The 18,667-nt window shown below is 60.4% G+C and overlaps 1 protein-coding gene across 2 annotated transcripts in view; it reads right to left on the bottom strand.

The window, feature by feature from the left end:
• Nucleotides 1-4,404: 4,404 nt before the first annotated feature.
• The window catches only part of CUNH7orf50 (chromosome unknown C7orf50 homolog), a 124,361-nt gene continuing 110,098 nt past the window's right edge, over nucleotides 4,405-18,667 (bottom strand). The window contains exons 3-5 of one of the 2 annotated variants that reach the window (XM_033194416.1): nucleotides 15,014-15,207; nucleotides 7,974-8,055; nucleotides 4,405-5,168 (exon numbers count right to left, since the gene is read on the bottom strand). In XM_033194416.1, coding sequence (XP_033050307.1) covers nucleotides 4,989-5,168; nucleotides 7,974-8,055; nucleotides 15,014-15,207 — 456 coding nt within the window. In that variant the 3' untranslated portion in view covers nucleotides 4,405-4,988. Of the gene's footprint in view, nucleotides 5,169-7,836; nucleotides 7,892-7,932; nucleotides 8,056-15,013; nucleotides 15,208-18,667 lie in introns of those variants that run through there. The other variant, XM_033194417.1, reaches the window with a different exon arrangement.

The raw sequence follows: 18,667 nt of genomic DNA, 5'->3' as shown, positions 1-18,667 counted from the left end.
ACATCCCGGAGGCTTGCTGGGAAACGCCGCGGCTTGGCACGGACGTCTACGCCTCATTTCCAAGTGTTTTTTTGTTGCTATTTTTAAAAATTGTGATAAAATACACGTACAGAAAATTCACCATCAGCCATGTTTAAGTGCACAGTTCAGGGTGCACAGCCACATTCACGGCACTGTGCAGCCACCACCGTCACCTCCAGAGTCTCCTCATCTTCCCAGGCTGAAGCTCCACTCTCGTTAGACAGCCGCTCCGAGTCCTGCCCCAGCCCTTCTCCTTCCTGGGTCTGTGGGTGTGAGGGCTCTGGGGACCTCGGGTGAGTGGAGAGGGGGTTGGCGCTCCTTTATCCACGCACCTGCAGACGGGTCCTTTTCAAGGGTCCTAGAGAACTCGGACGGCGGGCAGCCCGTGAGCCCAGCTTCCTCGTGCGTGGATTTTGGGAGATGCCTCTGCGGACATCCACCCCACGGTGCTCAGATGTCACGGGAGAGGCAGACACCCTGAACCCCATGGCTCACGACAGGGCCGAGCTGCTCCCCAGATATCTGTCCTCAGCAGTAGGGGGGACGCTGACCCTGGCCCCTGCACCCCACCCCGCAGCTTCTAGGTCTCCACCTCCTGGGGTGGGCAGGCGGCTCTCGGCCCCAGATCTGCTTCTGGGTCTGAGGCTGGCCCTCAGCCGGGCCGCACGTGCCTCCCATTACCCTCCTAAGTCAAGACAAAACAAAACCACAGTCCCTGAGTCATCTGCAAACCTCCCACAGCAAGCTCGGAGGGTGAGGCCATCTGAGGGCCGGGGGGGCCGGGCTTACGAGGCCAAGCTTTACCCACGGAGACGCCGTTAAATAGAACCCAAGCGACCCAAGGGAGCTGCCACGCCACCGCTCACCCACACCCGCAGGGCACACACATGCAGGGGCTGGGGGCTGCGTCCAGTGTGGTGGGGCTCTTGGTTCAGATGTCCCGAAGCTCCTCCCTCGGAGGGGGCAGCCCCCATCAGGAAACTTCTGGCCGGGAACCCAGAGGCTGGACGCTCGCCTCACTCTGGGACCTGGGCTCTCCCCGTGATGGCTGGGGCTCCCTCAGAGCGGGGGTCTTCTTCCCCCCTTGGAGGGGGAGGGGAAAGAAGGCAGGATGATGGCAGGGCTGGGTGGGCTCACCGGGCTTCAGAGGGCAGCGGGACTTGGACAGCTCAGCCCAGCGCCCAGCTCTCTCGGGGCAGGTCTCACAAATGCCCTGAGGCAGGCCCATCACTGGCCAAATTCCACCCCCTCCTGCCTGGACCCAGTCCCTTGTGAAATCTAAGCAAACTCCTGGGGTGTCTGATGTCAGAGTACATCGAGTAGTTGCCGCTGCCTAACAAGTGGGTGGGTGGCCTGTGGCTCTGGACTGCTGGGCCACCGATGATGAGGTGAGGCTTGGAAGAGTCTGAAGGATCCTAACTTTGATGACTTCAGGGTTTGAGGCTGCGCTCAGCTTTATCATCTGTGAAACCCGTGCAGCCAGCAGTGGTACCAGCAGTTCTGAGGTGCCGGTGGGCAGACCGGGTGGCCTGACCCAGGCAGGGCAGGGGGGGATGGCAGCTGGAGCGCGCGGTGGAGCCTGTTCCCTGGGAGCCACTGGAGGGCGCATGGCGCACGGCATCCGGCCAGCGCGCGTGACTGTGATCGGAGCAGGAGCCGAGGAGCTGGACGGACAGCAGGTGGCGCCACCTGATCTGTGCAAGGACAGGCAGGGAGGGAAAGAGCCCAGCTGGAGGCGGCCAGCGCTCCAGGGAGAGGAGTGGGGAGCGGACAGTGCCGGCCGGGGCTGGAAGGTCAGCTTGAGGCTCTGGGATGTGAACACTGGGCACCGAGTCATCCAGAAATAAATGCCAGGCATGGTGGCTCACGCTGGAAGGAATCCCAGCGCGGTGGGAGGCCGGGGTGGGAGGATCGCTTGAGCCCGAGAGTTTGAGACCAGCCTGGGAAACAGTGAGCCCCCACTTCTACAAGAAATACAGAAAATAGCCGGGTGTAGTGGTAGCAGCTGTGGTCCCAGCTACTCGGGAGGCTGAGGGAGAATCGCATGAGCCTGGGAGGTGGAGGTGGCAGCGAGGAGAGCTCATGCCACTGCATTCCAGTCTGTACGACAGAGTGGGACCCTGTCTGTAAAATGATGCCACGGTCTTGGGGGATTGGAGGGAGGAAAGTGCTCTGAGGGTGATTCAGCGGCCGAACCTGTCATTCTTGGTGGAGGTGAGCAGGCAGCACTCGGTGCGAGCTGTTTGTCAGACATCAATCCAGCAACAAACTGCTCAGAGGCCGCTTCCTCAGAGGCTGGGTGGGCTGGGGCAGGGGACGGTTTCCTCGGGTCTCACAGTGCCGTGAGGGGTCTCCAACTTGCTCTGACAAGTGTTCACACCCCCAATGTCAGGGAGGCCCCTTTGCCCCAGAAAGCCCGTCTACATAGATCTACTCACCCCTACGGGAAATGATTCTGACTTCCAGTGTTCCTTTTATTTAAAAAAATTTTTTTATTTTTGTTTTTGAGACGGAGCCTCACTCCGTCACCCAGGGTGGAGTGTAGTGGTGCAATCTCTGCTCGCTGCAAGCTCTGCCTCCCGGGTTCAAGCGATTCTCCTGCCTCAGCCTCCCGAGTAGCTGGGATTACAGGTGCCCACCACCATGCCTGGCTAATTTTTGTATTTTTAGTAGGGATGGGGTTTCACCATGTTGGCCAGGCTGGTCTCGAACTCCTGACCTCGTGATCTGCCCACCATGGCCTCCCAAAGTGCTGAGATGACAGGCGTGAGCCGCCGCACCCAGCATGAGTTATCAGTGTGTGGTTTGGTGGTTCTGACACCTGCACACGCCTGCGTACTTAACTGCAGGGAACATTTCTCCCTGAGCTCCGCCTGGACCTGGCGTACTCACTGCAGGGGCATTTCTCCCTGAGCTCCGCCCAGACCTGTGTACTCACTGCAGGGACATTCCTCCCTGAGCTCTGCCCGGATGCTTTGTCACAGCCCATCACTTATGGCCTTGGACATATACGAAGGGAATAGCACGCATACCTGCACTGAAGTCTGGCCCCTCACTTGGCACAAATCTCAATCCGCCGCCTGGCTTGCTGCGGGTCAGCAGCTGCCCTCTCCACCGTGAGGAGCGCTTGCCCAGGGACAGACGTGAGGGACGGATGTGAGGGTCATCTCCAGGCTAAGGTGGGGGGCTTCCTTAGCTGGAGGCTTCCTGGTTCAGGAGTCCCGCACAAGCGCCAGCTGAGACAGGGACTCACAGCCCGTTCTCCGGCACACACAGTCCCAGCACAGGTGGCCCCATGTGGTTGGCCCTTGGGGTTGCATGGGTGGGTGCCCTCACTGACCTGCACGGGGGTAGGGAGACCCCAGGGCATTGCGTGGTTCTCTGAGCTGCGTCCCAGGTGACGTCTCCGCATCACCCTTTGGCACCTTTCGCCAGGGAGCCCTGAGGAGCTTGGCACCTGACGACCCACAGAGGTGGGAACCCTTGACAAGACAGCACTCCCCAGTCAGTGTCTTCAGGGAGCTAAGATGGAAGTCACATAGACGTCTGTGGGTCACAGTGAGGTCAGTCACCGCTCTGAGGTACAGGCCCCGAGAAGCCCAAAGCCCTCCCCAGGATGACAGCCTGGGGCCTGAGCCTCACTGCTCTCATGGGGGTGAGGCCGTGCTCCCACCTCCCGGCTTGCGTGCAGCTCGGTGGGTCAGGGGCAACCAACGCAGGCAGCCTGACCTCAGCCTCAGCAGGTCTATTGGGGAGCGGGGCACCCAAGGGGGCACTCAGGGCCTGAACCAGCGTCCCAAGGCTGCCAGGTGGCGGCTGCAGCTACTTTTCTGCTCCACCGTCAGTTGGGGGAGCACTGAGACGGCAGCACAAACCCCCAACCTGAGCCAGGCAGCAGGGAGCTCTGGGGCAGCACCTGGGCGTCTGCTCTGTGGATACCCAGGCCAGAGCCGCTGGACTCGGCACCCCCCCGGGCCCATCCTGGAACAGACTTGGCCTCGCAGGGGTGCACAGACCTCCTCGCCATGCCCACCCGGCCCCTCCGCAGCCGCTGCCCGGAGTCCTGTGGTCACCGTGGCCCTCTCGATGCCCCGCTGCACCTCACATCACTTGGGGGTGGGGACCACAGGCTGCTGGGAACAGGAAGTGTGTGGCTCGATTGTGTGTGGCCTAAGTGTGTTTCCTGGCACAGTCAGTCACTGCCAGCGCTGGGAAACGGCCGGCCCGAACACAAGTGGTCAGCCAGCACCCACTGCCAGGAACGCCACACACAGAGCCCCGAATGGCATCCTGGGATGGCCACCACTAAAGACGGGGTCTCAGCCCGGGGCGCGCTGGCATGGGGGACGCGCGTTCTGCAGTCCACAGGCAGGGGGTGCACCGTGCAGAGCAGGACCCACGGTCCCTGGTGGGTCAAGTTTTATTTCAAATGCAGCCACAGAGACGGTTTCTGCACAGGTACGTGATCTGACTCCACAAGCCCTCAGCAGGGGCTCCCCATGACCAGCCGTGAGGCTGTGTGGGGTTAAAGGAAAACAGGCAACAGCCAGGCCCCTGGATGGACGCAGGCAGGGCACCAGGAACGCGGCCCACGCAGGGTGATGGGGATGGGGAATGAGGCGGAAGGTGCAGGTTTGCAGCTGGCAGGAGGAGCCAGCATGGCCAATCTTTAAAATATTCCCGGTAGAAAAATAGACATTTCCCTCCCAAGCAGATTCCCAGGGCTCCAGGGCCCCTCCAAGCCCAGGTGTCTGGGTGATTCCAGAGCGTCCACGCTCTGCACTGAAGGCACTGAACCTGTCGTCACTGTCACAACTGTCTCCGGCCAAGGAGGGTCTGGAGGAGAGAAGGGGCCCTTGCGAGGCTCTGGTGCTGGTGATCCCGGCCCCCACCGCCGGAGGAGCTGCACCCTGTGTGGTCCGAGGCCACCCTGCGCTGGGCAGCGGCCCCGTCCCGCGCTGAACCCGCTAGGAGAGCAGCTGCAGCACCTGCCGGATGCGCTGGACCCTCCCCGGCAGGAGGGGGTCAGGGTCCTCCTCGTCCAGCTCCCGCATCAGAGCTTCTGCCTTCTGCACCGTCAGCTCGCGGGCCCGGCCCTGCAGCCCCTCCAGGTAGGCCAGCATGGTGGAAAAGTGCTCATCTGGAACCTGGACAGGGGAGACGGAGTCGGTCAGGGGCGGGGCAGGGTGGGGCCACTGAGCAGCAGGAGACGAGATGGTGCAGCCAAGGACACCCTGGCCTCAGGCTTCATCCTCCCACCGCAGCCCAAGGGTGCACGCGGCCTGGCCACAGACCCTGCCCCAGACGCTGCAAGAAGAAACGCCTGTTAGCGGCAGACAAAACACTGAATCAACCTGTGGCTAAAACAGAAGCCGCACGGAGAGGAGGACATTTCAAAAACATTGTAAAAATCCTCAGAAAAATGAGAAAACATGACACAAATAAAACAGGGGTAGGCCGTGATAAAAGTGCCGCGTACGCTCCGGCATTTGGGGTGCTTTTCTTTCCGCTCAGGGTGGCAGTGGCCAGGCGGCATCTCATGGTGGCCTGACCCTTGTCTGCTGGTGGTGGGGGCACCTCTGCGCAGGCTCGCCGGCCACCTGCGAATCTGCTCTGCAGACGGGTTTCCTCAGGTCCCTGTGGCAGCAGCTCACAAAACCGGGCTCTTTTCATTATTGAGTTAGCAGAGTTCTCATTCATGTGGGACTTATAAACGTCTCCCATTCTGGAGCAACCATTTCACTTTCTCGCTAGTTCTGTATGCAGTGCAAAGTCTTAGATGCATTTCTTTCTTTCTTTTTTTTTTGAGCTGGTCTTGCTCTGTTGCCCAGGCTGGAGTGCAGTGGCGCGATCTCCACCTCCCAGGTTCAAGCGATTTTCCTGCCTCAGCCTCCCAAGTAGCTGGGATTACAGGCAAGCATTACCACACCCAGATAATTTTTGTCTTTTTAGTAGAGACGGAGTTTTGCCACGTTGGCCAGGCTGGTCTCGAACTATTGACCTCAAGTGATCTGCCCATCTCAGACTCCCAAAGTGCTGGCATTACAGGCGTGAGCCACCGTGCCCTGCTACAGTCTTAGATTCTGATGAGGATGCTTTCTTGACTTTTCCTTTGTCACTTGTGCTTCTAGAGTCACATTTAAGAAATCGTTGCCTCATCCAAGGTCATGAAATGGACTCAGGTTTTCATGTAAAAGTTTTGGTTTTAGTTCTTAAATTTAAGTCTTTGATCCATTTTGAGTTAATTTTTGCATATGGTGTGAAGCTGGGGGCCGCATTAAATATTAGCGTATTTGTAAATATGTACGGCTACAATACATGTGGAATAAACATGTATAAGTAAAATGCATATTTGTGTGTTTATAAATATGTTTAACTATGACAGTATAAGATGTCTGTGTGTGTGTGTGTGTGTGTGTATACACACATATAAATGGCTTTGCCTAACCAAGGATTATTTTTCTGTATAAAAATTTTTGTATAAAGTTTACTTTTGGTAATCGTAACATATAAATAAAACCATGTAAACTTCGGTTAAAAAAAACAAAGCCAAACGTGGACACCCAGTTGTCCCGGGCTCTGTGGAGAAGTTTCCTCCACTTGGAATGGGCTTGGCCCGCGTGCTGGAACCAGCTGCCCTGGGCGTGAGGGTTTCCAGGCTCCCCCGCTGTTCCAGTCACTTCTGCTTCCAGCTTTGTGCCCACCCCAGTGTCACGATGACAGAAGCATGCAGTAGGGCTTACAATTGGGATGTACATGTCCTCTGACTTTGAGGAGAGAGAATGGCTTGAGCCCAGGATGTTGAGGCTGCAGTGAACTGTGATCATGTCACTGCACTCCAGCCTGGGCGGGACCCTGTCTCAAAACTGCCCACAAAAAACCAACATCAACAAAATAATGAAAGCGGCTGCAGGCTATGCCTGGAATGTCCCAGGGCTGTGAGTGGGGCCAGTGGGCCTGCCCCGCTCTGAGAATCTGCAAACACAGGCACGGCAAGAGAAAACCGCGCCCTGCCCTCAGCGCACATGCACAGAGCACACAAAGCCTGGTCTCTAGTAACATGGGCGCAGGAGAGCTGGCAAGGCAGAACCGTGGGCTCCGCCAGCCTCAAAGGACACGGGCAGCTCCAGCCCACCTCCCAGCGGCTGGGTTTAGTTCAGAATTCTGTCTCGTTTCATTCTGTAAAACCCCATCTCACATCCTGCCCCTGAAAAGGACAGCTGCCCACACTTGCATGTGCAGACATGCGTCACACTCATGCACACACATGCAGACACACGTCACACGTATACACGTGTAGACTCATGTCACGGACACACACATGTGCAGACACGTGTCATGCACATGTGCAGACACGTGTCATACACACGTGCAGACATGTCACACATACACATGTGCAGACACACCACACGTGCAGACTCACGTCACGTATACACACACGTGTAGGCGCACGTCACACGTATAGACACGTCACACGTACACACTCGTGTAGACACGTCACACGCACACGTGCACAAGGGCAGGTGGCCTCCCTAAGGTCGTGTTGTGTTGGTTTCTGCCCTGAAGGCCGGCGGTGGGGCTCCTGGAGGAGGCAACGCAGCTCATCTCTTAGAACAAGGGCACCAGGAGACCTTCCTTGCAGCGGGTCCTGAGGGCGGCCCTTTCAGACTGTCGCTTCCGCTGTCAGGGCCCCAGTGTGCACGGACCTCAGCCCCCGGGAGACATGCCCGCCCCGCTGTGCACGGACCTCAGCCCCCAGGAGATGCGCCCGCCCCGCTGTGCACGGACCTCAGCCCCCAGGAGATGCGCCCGCGCTGCTGTGCACGGACCTCAGCCCCCAGGAGATGCGCCCGCGCTGCTGTGCACGGACCTCAGCCCCCAGGAGATGCGCCTGTCCCGCCATGCACGGACCTCAGCCCCCGGGAGATGCGCCCGCCCCAGTATGCACACACCTTGTCTCTGTCATACATGTGGAGCAGGAGCCACGTCTGCCTTGTCTTCTGAAACCTCCAGTTCTCGTGCTTTTGGGCCCATCTAGGGAAAGGAAGACAAATACCTCAGGGTGCTGGGCAGAAGACTCCCGACGCCTGTCTGCCCTGACAGATCTGGGACGCCTCATCTTAGGAGACGGAGCCCCACCAGGCGCTAAACACCAAGGTCTCGGGTGAAGGGGGTTTTTGGAGCCCCTCCCCTGCCCGAGGAGAGGAGCCACAACCCCAGGCCCTGCTGCCGCCTGCCCAGGAAGCTCGTGGACGCCACTCTTACCGTGGCCACCCCAAGGCTCACGACTGCCCCCAAGTCCCCATGGGCTCCCCTGCCCCACGGGTCACACGGATTTTACAGGGGAGGGAGGATGAAACGAGTTTCTCTGGGAGGAAAGGGAGCAACTTAATTGACGATGTACTTTCTGTATGAAAATGGGAAGATAGTGAGGAACACACCTGAGTCCAGGCCCTCACAAGGGGGCAGTGGGCCTGGGGACGAGCAGCTCCCGGCTGCCAGAGGGGCGGCTCCCTGGGGCCACAACCGCCCCTCCCCCACCTTGCTCCTGCACTGGGGCCTGTGGACATCAGGCAGCTGCCCGACGGAGCGAAGCCGGCGCTATGGCTAGGGCAGGGCCAGGCAGCGTTTACTCCAGAGACCTCCTCCCAGACACGTATTTCCAGGGTCAGGCAGGGCAGCCGAGCCCAGATGCCTCCATCAATGTGCAGGCCCAGGTCTGAAGACTGCAAGCTCAGCACAGACGAGGGCCCTGAGCCTGTTGTGAGCAGTGCCCAGCCCGCCTGTCCTCACTGCCATATGGGTGAGTGGGGTTCTGTGGGTGGGGAGTCCTGTGGGTGGGTGGAGTCCTGTGGGTAGCTGAAGTCCTGTGGGTGGGGCGTCCTGTGGGTGAGGGGAACCCTGTGGGTGGGGAGTCCTGTGGGTGAGAGGAGTTCTGTGGGTGGGTGGAGTCCTGTGAGTGGGGAGTCCCGTGGGTGGAGTCCTGTGAGTGGGGAGTCCTGTGGGTGGGGAGTCCTGTGAGTGGGGAGTCCTGTGGGTGGGTGGAGTCCTATGGGTGGGTGGAGTCCTATGGGTGGGGAGTCCTGTGGGTGGGTGGAGTCCTGTGGGTGGGTGGAGTCCTGTGAGTGGGGAGTCCCGTGGGTGGAGTCCTGTGAGTGGGGAGTCCTGTGGGTGGGTGGTGTCCTGTGGGTGGGGAGTCCTGTGGGTGGGTGGAGTCCTACGGGAGGGGAGTCCTGTGGTGCGGAGTCCTGTGGGTGGGTGGAGTCCTGTGGGTGGGTGGTGTCCTGTGGGTGGGTGGAGTCCTGTGGGTGGGGAGTCCTGCAGGTGGGGAGTCCCACGGGAATGCAGTCCTGTGGGTGGGGAGTCCTGTGGGTGGGTGGAGTCCTACGGGAGGGGAGTCCTGTGGTGGAGAGTCCTGTGGGTGGGGATTCCTGCGGGTACCGAGTCCTGTGGATGGGGAGTCCTGTGGGTGAAGAACCAGCTGTGTACCTGCTAGGTGACATACCAGCACCATGTGCACTGATGCAGGGTTCCTGAGTGATGAGAGGAGCCTCCAGAGAGGTTTAATTTTAGTTTCTTTCCTTTTAGACAGCCCCATGTGGTCTGCTCCCCGGATGTCTGATCCGGCCAGCACAGGCCCCTGTGAGGTGCACCCGGGCCAGCCAGGCCATGGCATCTGCCTGCTGGGGGCTGCTTCCCCGCTGCAGGGAAGGAGTTGGCGTCTCAGCTCTGCCACCTTCTAACTCCCCCACCTTGAGCTGCTGCTTCCACCAGCCTGTTTCCTCCTTGGGAACCTGGAGTGGTGACTCCACTTCACGGGTGTTACCAGAGCCCACAGCACTGCTGCTCATGGCCCTGAACCAAGGGCGCCTCTCTCTCACTGAGCCCAGGCAGGCTTTAAGCGGAGCCCGTCTCCCTCGTCACTGAAGCCGTCCCGCTCTTGGCCTCGTCACTGGGGGAGCAGACACAGCGAGGGGCAGGAGACGGGCTCAGTGTCGCCTGTGGGTCCCACAATGCTGGGCGAGGCCTCCTGAGTGATGGCCGCCTCTGCCACTCACCCTGGGGACCGGTCCCTGTGCAGCTGCACAGTTCACAGGACACAATCCTCTTTCTCTCTGCCTAGGTGGGGCAGGAGACAGGAGGCCCCATCTTGGAAAAGGAAAGAGAACAGCCAGAGAAAAGTCCCTTGTCCCTGGCACAGCAGGGGCCACGGCCACTGCAGGGTCATCTGTCTACAGCAGCCCAGAGAAAAGGGCCTCCTCCTCTGTGGTACTCACCAGCTGGGTGGAGAACCAGAGTCCCTGCTAGCCCACTGGGCTTAAAAAACAAAAAGTGGGGGCAGCCAGGCGCAGTGGCTCACGCCTGTAAGCTGAGCACTTTGGGAGGCTGAGGCGGGCGGATCATGAGGTCAGGAGACTGAGACCATCTTGGTTGATACGGTGAAACCCTGTCTCTACTAAAAATACAAAAAATTAGCCGGGTGTGGGTGGCACACGCCTGTAATCCCAGCTACTCGGGAGGCTGAGGCAGGAGAATCCCTTGAACCTGGGAGGCGGAGGTTGCAGTGAGCTGAGATCGCACCATTGCACTCCAGCCTGGTGACAGAGCGAGACTCCGTCTCAAAACAAACAAACAAAAAAACCCCACAAAAAGCGGGGGCTTCTTGCTGAACCCCCTTCCAAAAGAAAACAGAGAGGTTCTCTGCTGAGACAGCATTTGAAGCCGGCCCACAGCCACAGCGTCCACGTGCTCGTAACGGCAGCAGGAACTGCCGACCCGGGTGAGTTGACGACCCAAACCCCACAAAGGCCCGAGCGGGGCTGGAGCAGGCAGGGGCCGGGTCTCACGGGTTGGCCGCTCCTCCGATACTGGAGCTGGGCTGTCCCTCAGCAGCAGGGCAGCGGGCCTGGGTAGGGAAGGACCCCAAGAAGTGTCTCCTAAGCCCCACTGATGGGATCGTTTGGCCTTTGCTCTGGCCTTTCATTCCAGGGTTCCAGGCCCAGAGGCCACAGGCTGCAGGGAGGCTAAAACGCCCTGCTGTGCGGGCTCCACGCGGGGCCTGAGGAAGGTGGGCTTGGGCTGCCCCACGGCCGGAGTGACTTGCTCTCGTCCCTCCGCAGGTGAGTGGGGGACCCCGTTCCGGCCGGATCCGTGCGGCCCGGGTCCCAGCTCCTCTCTCTCCTGTGGGGGCACCACTTCCTGCCTCGAGCAGACCCAGGCAGGGGGTCGGCCCCTGAGAACAGCGAGCTCAAGCCTGCAGGGACCAGGGAGGCAGTGGTCACCTCGCCACCCGCCCCCAGTGTGAACACCCAGCAGTCGTGGCGGAGGCCCTGAGGGATGCTGGTTTTCTTCTTTCAGTCATATGGAAAGTAAACCTTCAGCTTTCCGTGTTAAACGTATAAACTCTTCTTTCTCTCTAAGGAGGAGCAGGCTTCCCGCTGACAGCCGTGTAACTACCACAGTGGACCTGGCAGCCCAGAGGCCCACGGAAAGCAGAGGGACTGCCCCCACACTCCACAGCTTCCGCCCACGCAAGGCCAGAGCAACATGGCTCCGAGCTGGAAAATCGAGCTAGGCGACCAAGCCTGGGGCTCCTGCTGGGGAAATGAGGGGACAGTCACAGCCCAGGGAAATAGCACACAACGGCCACAATCCCCCACCCCAGCCCTGCTGCGTAGCTCCCACCAGTCCCAGCTCCACACAAAGCCAGTAGTACCCCAGGAAGGCTGCAGAGGAGCTGAACTCTTGAGATGCCAAGAACAGCCCAGGGCGCGGTCACCAGTCACAGACCAAGGTCACCGTGTGCGGACGCTGCCCAGCCTGCGACCTGGGTTCTAGGGACAGGACATGAAGACCCACGGGCGCTGGGTCCACGTGTCTGGGGGGACAGAGCCTTCGGGGGATCTGGAGAGGAGACCCCCAGGGCATCCTGGAATGGGTGGGGCGCCCCCGGAGAGATGAGAGGAGACTCTCCACCACGAGGGCTCACCAGAACCATTCGGGGTCTCCTCCGCACAGAGCCCACCCGGCCGCAGATGGCTTTGCCTCCAGGAGGAACCCCTCGTGGAAAGCCCATAACACGGCCATGGGCCACGGCGGCCAGCACGCCCTTCCTGAGTCCTAGCCCAGGGCCTCTGCAGGGGAAGGACAACTCAGGGGTACCGACCTTCACCTCTGCCCCTGTGCTGGGGGCTCTGTGGTGGGCCAGCCGTGGCGCGGCCGATGGTCCCCAGCAGCCCCCAGGCTAAAGGCATTCCCCTGTGGGAATCTTGGCTTCCTCTCTTTAGAAAACCCTGAGTTGCCAGGGATACCGTGGGCCCCACACATCCACATGGGCTCTGATCTGGCAGCAGATGCGGCTGGCCTTGCGGGCGCCCTTGGAGACCCCCAGGAAAGAGGACAAGCTCCTGCCCGGGTGCCCGTGTCTGTGGCTGGCCCTCTGGTGTGTGGATCCCAGGCCCTGGAGGAAGCGCGCGTGGGAAGGGGCTGCTTTGTTTCTCAGGAGTAAGGGTTCCCCCTCCTCCCACATCCAGGACAAGCGCCTCCGCACAGGACTTGCTGCTTCGGCGTTGCGAGTAGCACGAGGGAGCCACGGGAAGGTCCCAGAGAGTGTGAGGCCGAGGATGGGAGCGGGGCGGGCTCCCAGGCACCCAGGACGTTCCTGTGGGGAGCTCAGAGGGTGTGCGATCACGGAATGGGAGCCAGGGCACCTCCAGGGTGAAGACCAGGGAGTGGCAGTCACGCCATGGAGTGACTGGTCCCCCCTCCTACCCACTTTCCCAACGTCCCCCTCATGCTAACAGAGTCCACACTGAGAGCAGCCGAAGGCGCCGGCAGACGTGGGGAGGAAGGAGGATAAACCCCACCCATGTCTGCTCCCCACTTGCCCCAGGCATCAGGGCAGGTCCAGAACAGCCACGCCCAGAGACACCTGCTGGTGAAGACAGGAAGGGCGCAGGCGGCACAGCTGCAGGCCCCAGTCGCCCTCTGCCTCCCACAGGGAGCCCATTGTCCATTCCTGCGGCTCACACCACAGCCAGCACCATCCCCTGGGCCAGGCAGGTTCTCGGATTCTCGGAGCAGGAAAGAGCTCTTGGGGTAGCCCTAGGCACCTGGCCTCAGCGCCACGTTCCCCAGGGAGGGGGAAGCTAAGGCTCCAGAGAACTGACTGGTGCAGAGACCCATGATGACTCAACTGGTTCCAGCCGGATCCAACCAACACTATGCCTGAGCTCCTTCTGCAACCCCCTAAGGCAGCCTAAGCTCTGAGAAGCAGGAGGCTTGCCCCACTTCCTGAGCCCAGCACTGAGCCTGGTGCAGGATGGCCAAGAGACCCTCTCCTGCAGGTGGAAGGCCCTCCTGGGGATGCACACACAACACACACGTCCACACACACAACACACACGGTTGAACACACGTATACACATGCGCACACACGCACACACATGCACACATGCACATACGCACACACGTATATATAACATGTATATACACACATATACACACGCTCACACGCACGCACAACACATAAACGCATGCACATACGTGTAAGCACACGCGCACACACGTACACACAACACGTACACACATGAACACATACACGTACACACATGCACACATATACACAACACGTACGCACATGTACACACATGCGCACACATGTATGCATAACACGTGTACATACATGCACACACGTACACATGCACACACACATTCACAATACATACACATGTATACACATGCACACACACGTATATACAAAACACGTATACACATGCACACACGTGCACACACACAGTATACACAACACACGTGTGTGCATGCAGTGTGCACATCCATGCAAGCCCCGCTGTTCATTCTGCCGGCTGCACAGCCACACTGGGTGTCGGCTCTCTGAGGGGCTCCCACACAGGTGCGGCTGGAGTCTGTCCTCCTGGGCAGAGCCAGCACCACCCACAGGACCCCCTGCCCCTCAGGGTGATCCCATCACAGGGACCGGACCCAGTTCTTGTCTCCGAGGAAGCCAGCCACACAGACGCTGTGACACCCCTTACTCTAGGCGCAGTTAGCACTCGGAGACCAACGGAGCGGACAGAAATGGGCAGCAGCCTGTGCTGGTGAGCACCGGGGAGGTGGCCACGGCCCGCAAGGCTGTGGAGCCCACGCCGAAGCCTCTGACCCCTGCAATCTTGCATCATCCACCCAGCAATGCTGCAGGCAGCCAGGGAGATGGCGCCCTGCGCCTGGCACCTCACGATCCCCGTCTCCCCGCTCTAGGGTGGCAATGGCGCCTCCCGTCACTGTGAGTGAGGGCTGAAGGCCACCTCGAGTTCCCTCCTTCTCACCCCCACGTCCAAGGAGCACCCAGGCCCGTGGATTCTTCCTGCGGTGAGCACGGCTGGGATGAGGTTCACCATCGGACCCATTTCTTTTTTTTTTTTTTTTTTTTTTGAGACGGAGTCTCGCTCTGTCGCCCGGGCTGGAGTGCAGTGGCCGGATCTCAGCTCACTGCAAGCTCCGCCTCCCGGTTTACCGCCATTCTCCTGCCTCAGCCTCCGAGTAGCTGGGACTACAGGCGCCCGCCACCTCGCCCGGCTAGTTTTTTGTATTTTTTAGTAGAGACGGGGTTTCACAGTGTTAGCCAGGATGGTCTCGATCTCCTGACCTCGTGATCCGCCCGCCTCGGCCTCCCAAAGTGCTGGGATTACAGGCTTGAGCCACCGCGCTCGGCCCATCGGACCCATTTCTAAGAGCACAGTTCCAGGCAACCCCTGCACACGTGGCAGCTCTGCTGCCACCCCTCAAAGTTCCTGAAGGCTCTGAGCCATTCAGACAGAAAGGTCAGTGGCAGCAGCACAGGTCTGGCATGAATGCTAATACCCCACTACTCTAAAACCTTCCACACAGTGCGTGCGGGTGAAGGCTGCGAACCCCTCGGGCAAAGGTGGAGACGCATGCCTGGGACAGAACTATGTGGGGCAGGGCCGCTTACGCGCAGAGGTAGTCCAGGGCCAGCTCGGCTCCCGAGCGCCTGGCCAGTGGGTGCTGGGCTGCAAGGCCTGCCTCCCGCAGACGTTGCCTCTCCTCTTTCTTCCGTTCCTTTTTCAGCTTCCTTTCCAGGACCCTCTGCTCTTCTGGGGACAGCTCCAGCTCTGCATCTGGCACAGGCCTGAGCACAGCTCCTCCCTGAAAGTCAAGGAACACATCAGGCTTTGGAGATGGAGGGTATCCAGACAGGTGCGCTGCCTGGGGCTTCCTGAGCCCACCCTCGCCTTGGTAGTGGCCAAAAGCTCTGTCCCCAAGCACCGGGCCCGGCCCAGGCCGACACCATCCTGTTGAGCCTGTGCTACAACAAAGAGACAGACGGTCACGTGAGGATGGCCAGTCCCTTGGGCACGCGCCAGGTGCCAGGGCTAGCTGCCCAGAGGCCCCTTCTCCACCCCCATCCACCTACCACAGACTCTTGCCTCCAGAGGCTCTGTGAGGCCCTGCCCTACCCCGCAGGGTGTGGGAATATCTGGGCCGGTCCCCAGGGAGGGGTGAAGGCATGCCTATGCCTGTTATCACACAAGCCAGGTGCTGGCCCGGGACATGACCCAAATCCTGAGGTCGGTGCTTGGGGCCTGCTGCTTTTGGGCAGGTCACTGGCCACCTGGCTCTGCCTGGGCTGCAGGCTGGGGACAGGGAGGGCGACCAGGACCCCAGAGGGAGAGAGAGGGCCTGCTGTGACAATGTGTCTCCAGCCACATCTTGCCAGGAAAGCACAGGCCCTCCGTCTTGCCCACCTTCCCCTAATTAACAAAAGAAGTGGATGGTGCAAAGCGTCAGAGCCGGGGCAGCTGGGCCACAGGGTGACCATGAGGTGACCCCAGCCGCTGTCCACACGCTTCATCTTTCCTGGAAAAAATCAGAATATCAGTGTAGACTCTGGGCAAGGCCAGGAGCCCAGGGAAATGGTTCGGGGCGTGGGAATCAGAACCAGACACCGTCCACTGGGAGCCAGGGCTTCCAGGAAGGGAGGCCGGGCACGCACAGCCCACACCTGCGCATCCCACCCCAGGGAGAGCAAAGTAAAGTGAGGCAAGGGACCCCCCCGACAGATATATATGCAACCCACCCCCAACCCAGACACACATTCACAGACTCACCCCCACAGTCAAACACAGCCCCCATCCCTCACCCATGTTACCACACGGACTCACACACACCCACAAACACATATACCCACACCAACATATACCCACCCACACCCGACACCCACACACCCACCCACACACAAAACCCACACACCCACAACCATACCCACACCCAGACACCACGCACACACCCACGCTCACATACACCCAGATTCACCCACACACACCTACCCACACACCCAAACCGACCCACACCCAACACACCCATAGACACCCACTCACAGACTCCCACACCCAGACACCCACGCACACACACCACACACTCACACCCATACACCCAAACACACCTAGACATACCCACACCCACCCACACCCAACACACCCAGACACTGATACCCACACACACCCAGACACTCCCCCACACCCCCTCACACCTATACACCCACATACACCCACACACCGACACCCAGACACCTATGCACACAGACACCCACCCACACACCCAACAAATCCACACCCAAACACCCATACACACCGACACCCACATACACCCACAGACACCCACGTACAGACCCACCCACATACCCAACAAATCCACACACAACCAGACACCCGCAGACACCCACATTCAGATACCCAAACACACCCACACACACCCAACACACCCAGACACCCACACACCAGATACCCACAAACACGCACACCCAGACACCCAGACACCCACACCTAAACATCCGCCCACACACCCACAGACTCCACACCCACCCACACCCACTCACCCACACACCAACACCCACACACCCACAGACACCTACACACCCAGACACCCACACACCCAGACACCCACAAACACCCACACCCAGATACCCACACACCCACCCACAGACACCCATACCCACACACCGACACCCACAAACACCCACAGATACCCACAAACACCCAGATACCCAAACACATCCACACACCGACCCAACACACCCACAGACACCCACAACCCACACCCCCACGCCGACACACCCACAGCCACACCCCTAGAGCCTGCCGGGGGTCCATAGCAGGAGGCAACGCCTGGGGGGCGAGGGGCACCCACCCTGGCAGGTGCCCGGCACAGAGAGGCCAAAGAGTCCTGGTGGGAGGGCCTGGGCCGCCCATACACACAGGTGGGAAGCTCCGAGACCCACCAGGCCAGGCCCGCAGGGCTCTGAGGAGCATTTTCATGGTAGGGATGTGGACACCCCCAGGGGAGCCTGGTAACTGACCAGTTCCAACCCGCTCCACGTCCACCTCCTAGGCCCACAGCTGCCAACGGGGCAGGCACAGCACAACACCTGGCCCTGAAAGGCAAAACCCCTCCCGGCACAGGCCCAGCCTCTGCCCCACCCCGTGGGCCACGCAGGCCGCCGCTGATGACACAGGCCGCGGCTGATGACACAGGCCAAAGTCCATGACACTGTTAGGGCTGCAGAGGGGCCGCCGCAGTGGCCAAGGGCCTGTCAGCCCACATGTGTGAGGCACCTGGACAGGCCCTGAGCAGGTGGGCAGGCCCTGTGGCAGGGTCCCAGGTTGGTGGCCAGAGTGGTGAGGACAGAGCCAAGGCTGTGGGCAACAGCAACGCAGGCGCTGGCCTGGGATGGATGGCGAGGGGGACCTAGGCCGTCCCATACATGGGCCAAGCGAGGGACCTGCAGGCCCCGCTGTTTCTTGAAGGCTTCCTGAGTGCCCTGCGTGGGGCTGTTTCTTGTGTCAGGCACCAGCCTGGACGCTGTGGAAACAGCTTCCTTCACACCCACCCTTGCTTCTGGTCACCGGCACTCCCGAGCTGACGGGAGTCACAGCCCAAGTCCCATGCTCCCGCGGGAGCCACTGTGGCCATGAGGCGGGAAGCTCAGGAGCGCCACTCACTGCCCTGGGCTGTACCTGACACTGGCCAGTGCACCTTTAACTTCTCCTAAGTCACCGATGAACCCCAGAAATGATTTTCAGCTGAAAAACCCCCAACTCCCGTTTCTGTGCTGGGCCTCAACAGAAGACGCAGAGGCAGGTGGAGTGAGGGAGCCGCGCCCAGACAGCCATGGGCCTCGGCGGTGCCCGACTCCACTCCGTGCCGTCGGCCGCCCTGTGCTGACGCTTGCTGCCTTGGGGTGCCCGCCTCTACTCCATGCCGTTGGCCGCCCCGTGCTCATGCTCACTGTCCTGGACCAGGTGATTCCCCAAGGCTGTGACCATGACGTGAGTGGCCCCAGCCATCTTGGGACGACACAGGCGGGCCCTGGGAGGGTGCCAGCTGGAGGGGGCCGGGGGGCAGCAGGTTCGGGCAGGCTAGAGGGCACAGTCCGCGGCAGGGCCAGGGAGAGTGGGGGCAGTGCAGGAGGGTGGTGGGGCCGCCAGGACCCACTGCTTCCTCTGCTTGGCTGGCACAGTCTCTGGCCCGGAGAGCACAGGGAAGCAAGGCAGGACGGCCGTCACCACGGATGAGCAGCAGACAACTTTCTCCAACTGCCACTCACGTG

This window comes from Trachypithecus francoisi, unplaced genomic scaffold (assembly GCF_009764315.1).
Source record: "Trachypithecus francoisi isolate TF-2019V2 unplaced genomic scaffold, Tfra_2.0 Lachesis_group4, whole genome shotgun sequence".
NCBI classification, from domain to species: domain Eukaryota; kingdom Metazoa; phylum Chordata; class Mammalia; order Primates; family Cercopithecidae; genus Trachypithecus; species Trachypithecus francoisi.
This window is presented reverse-complemented; position numbering and strand designations above follow the sequence as displayed.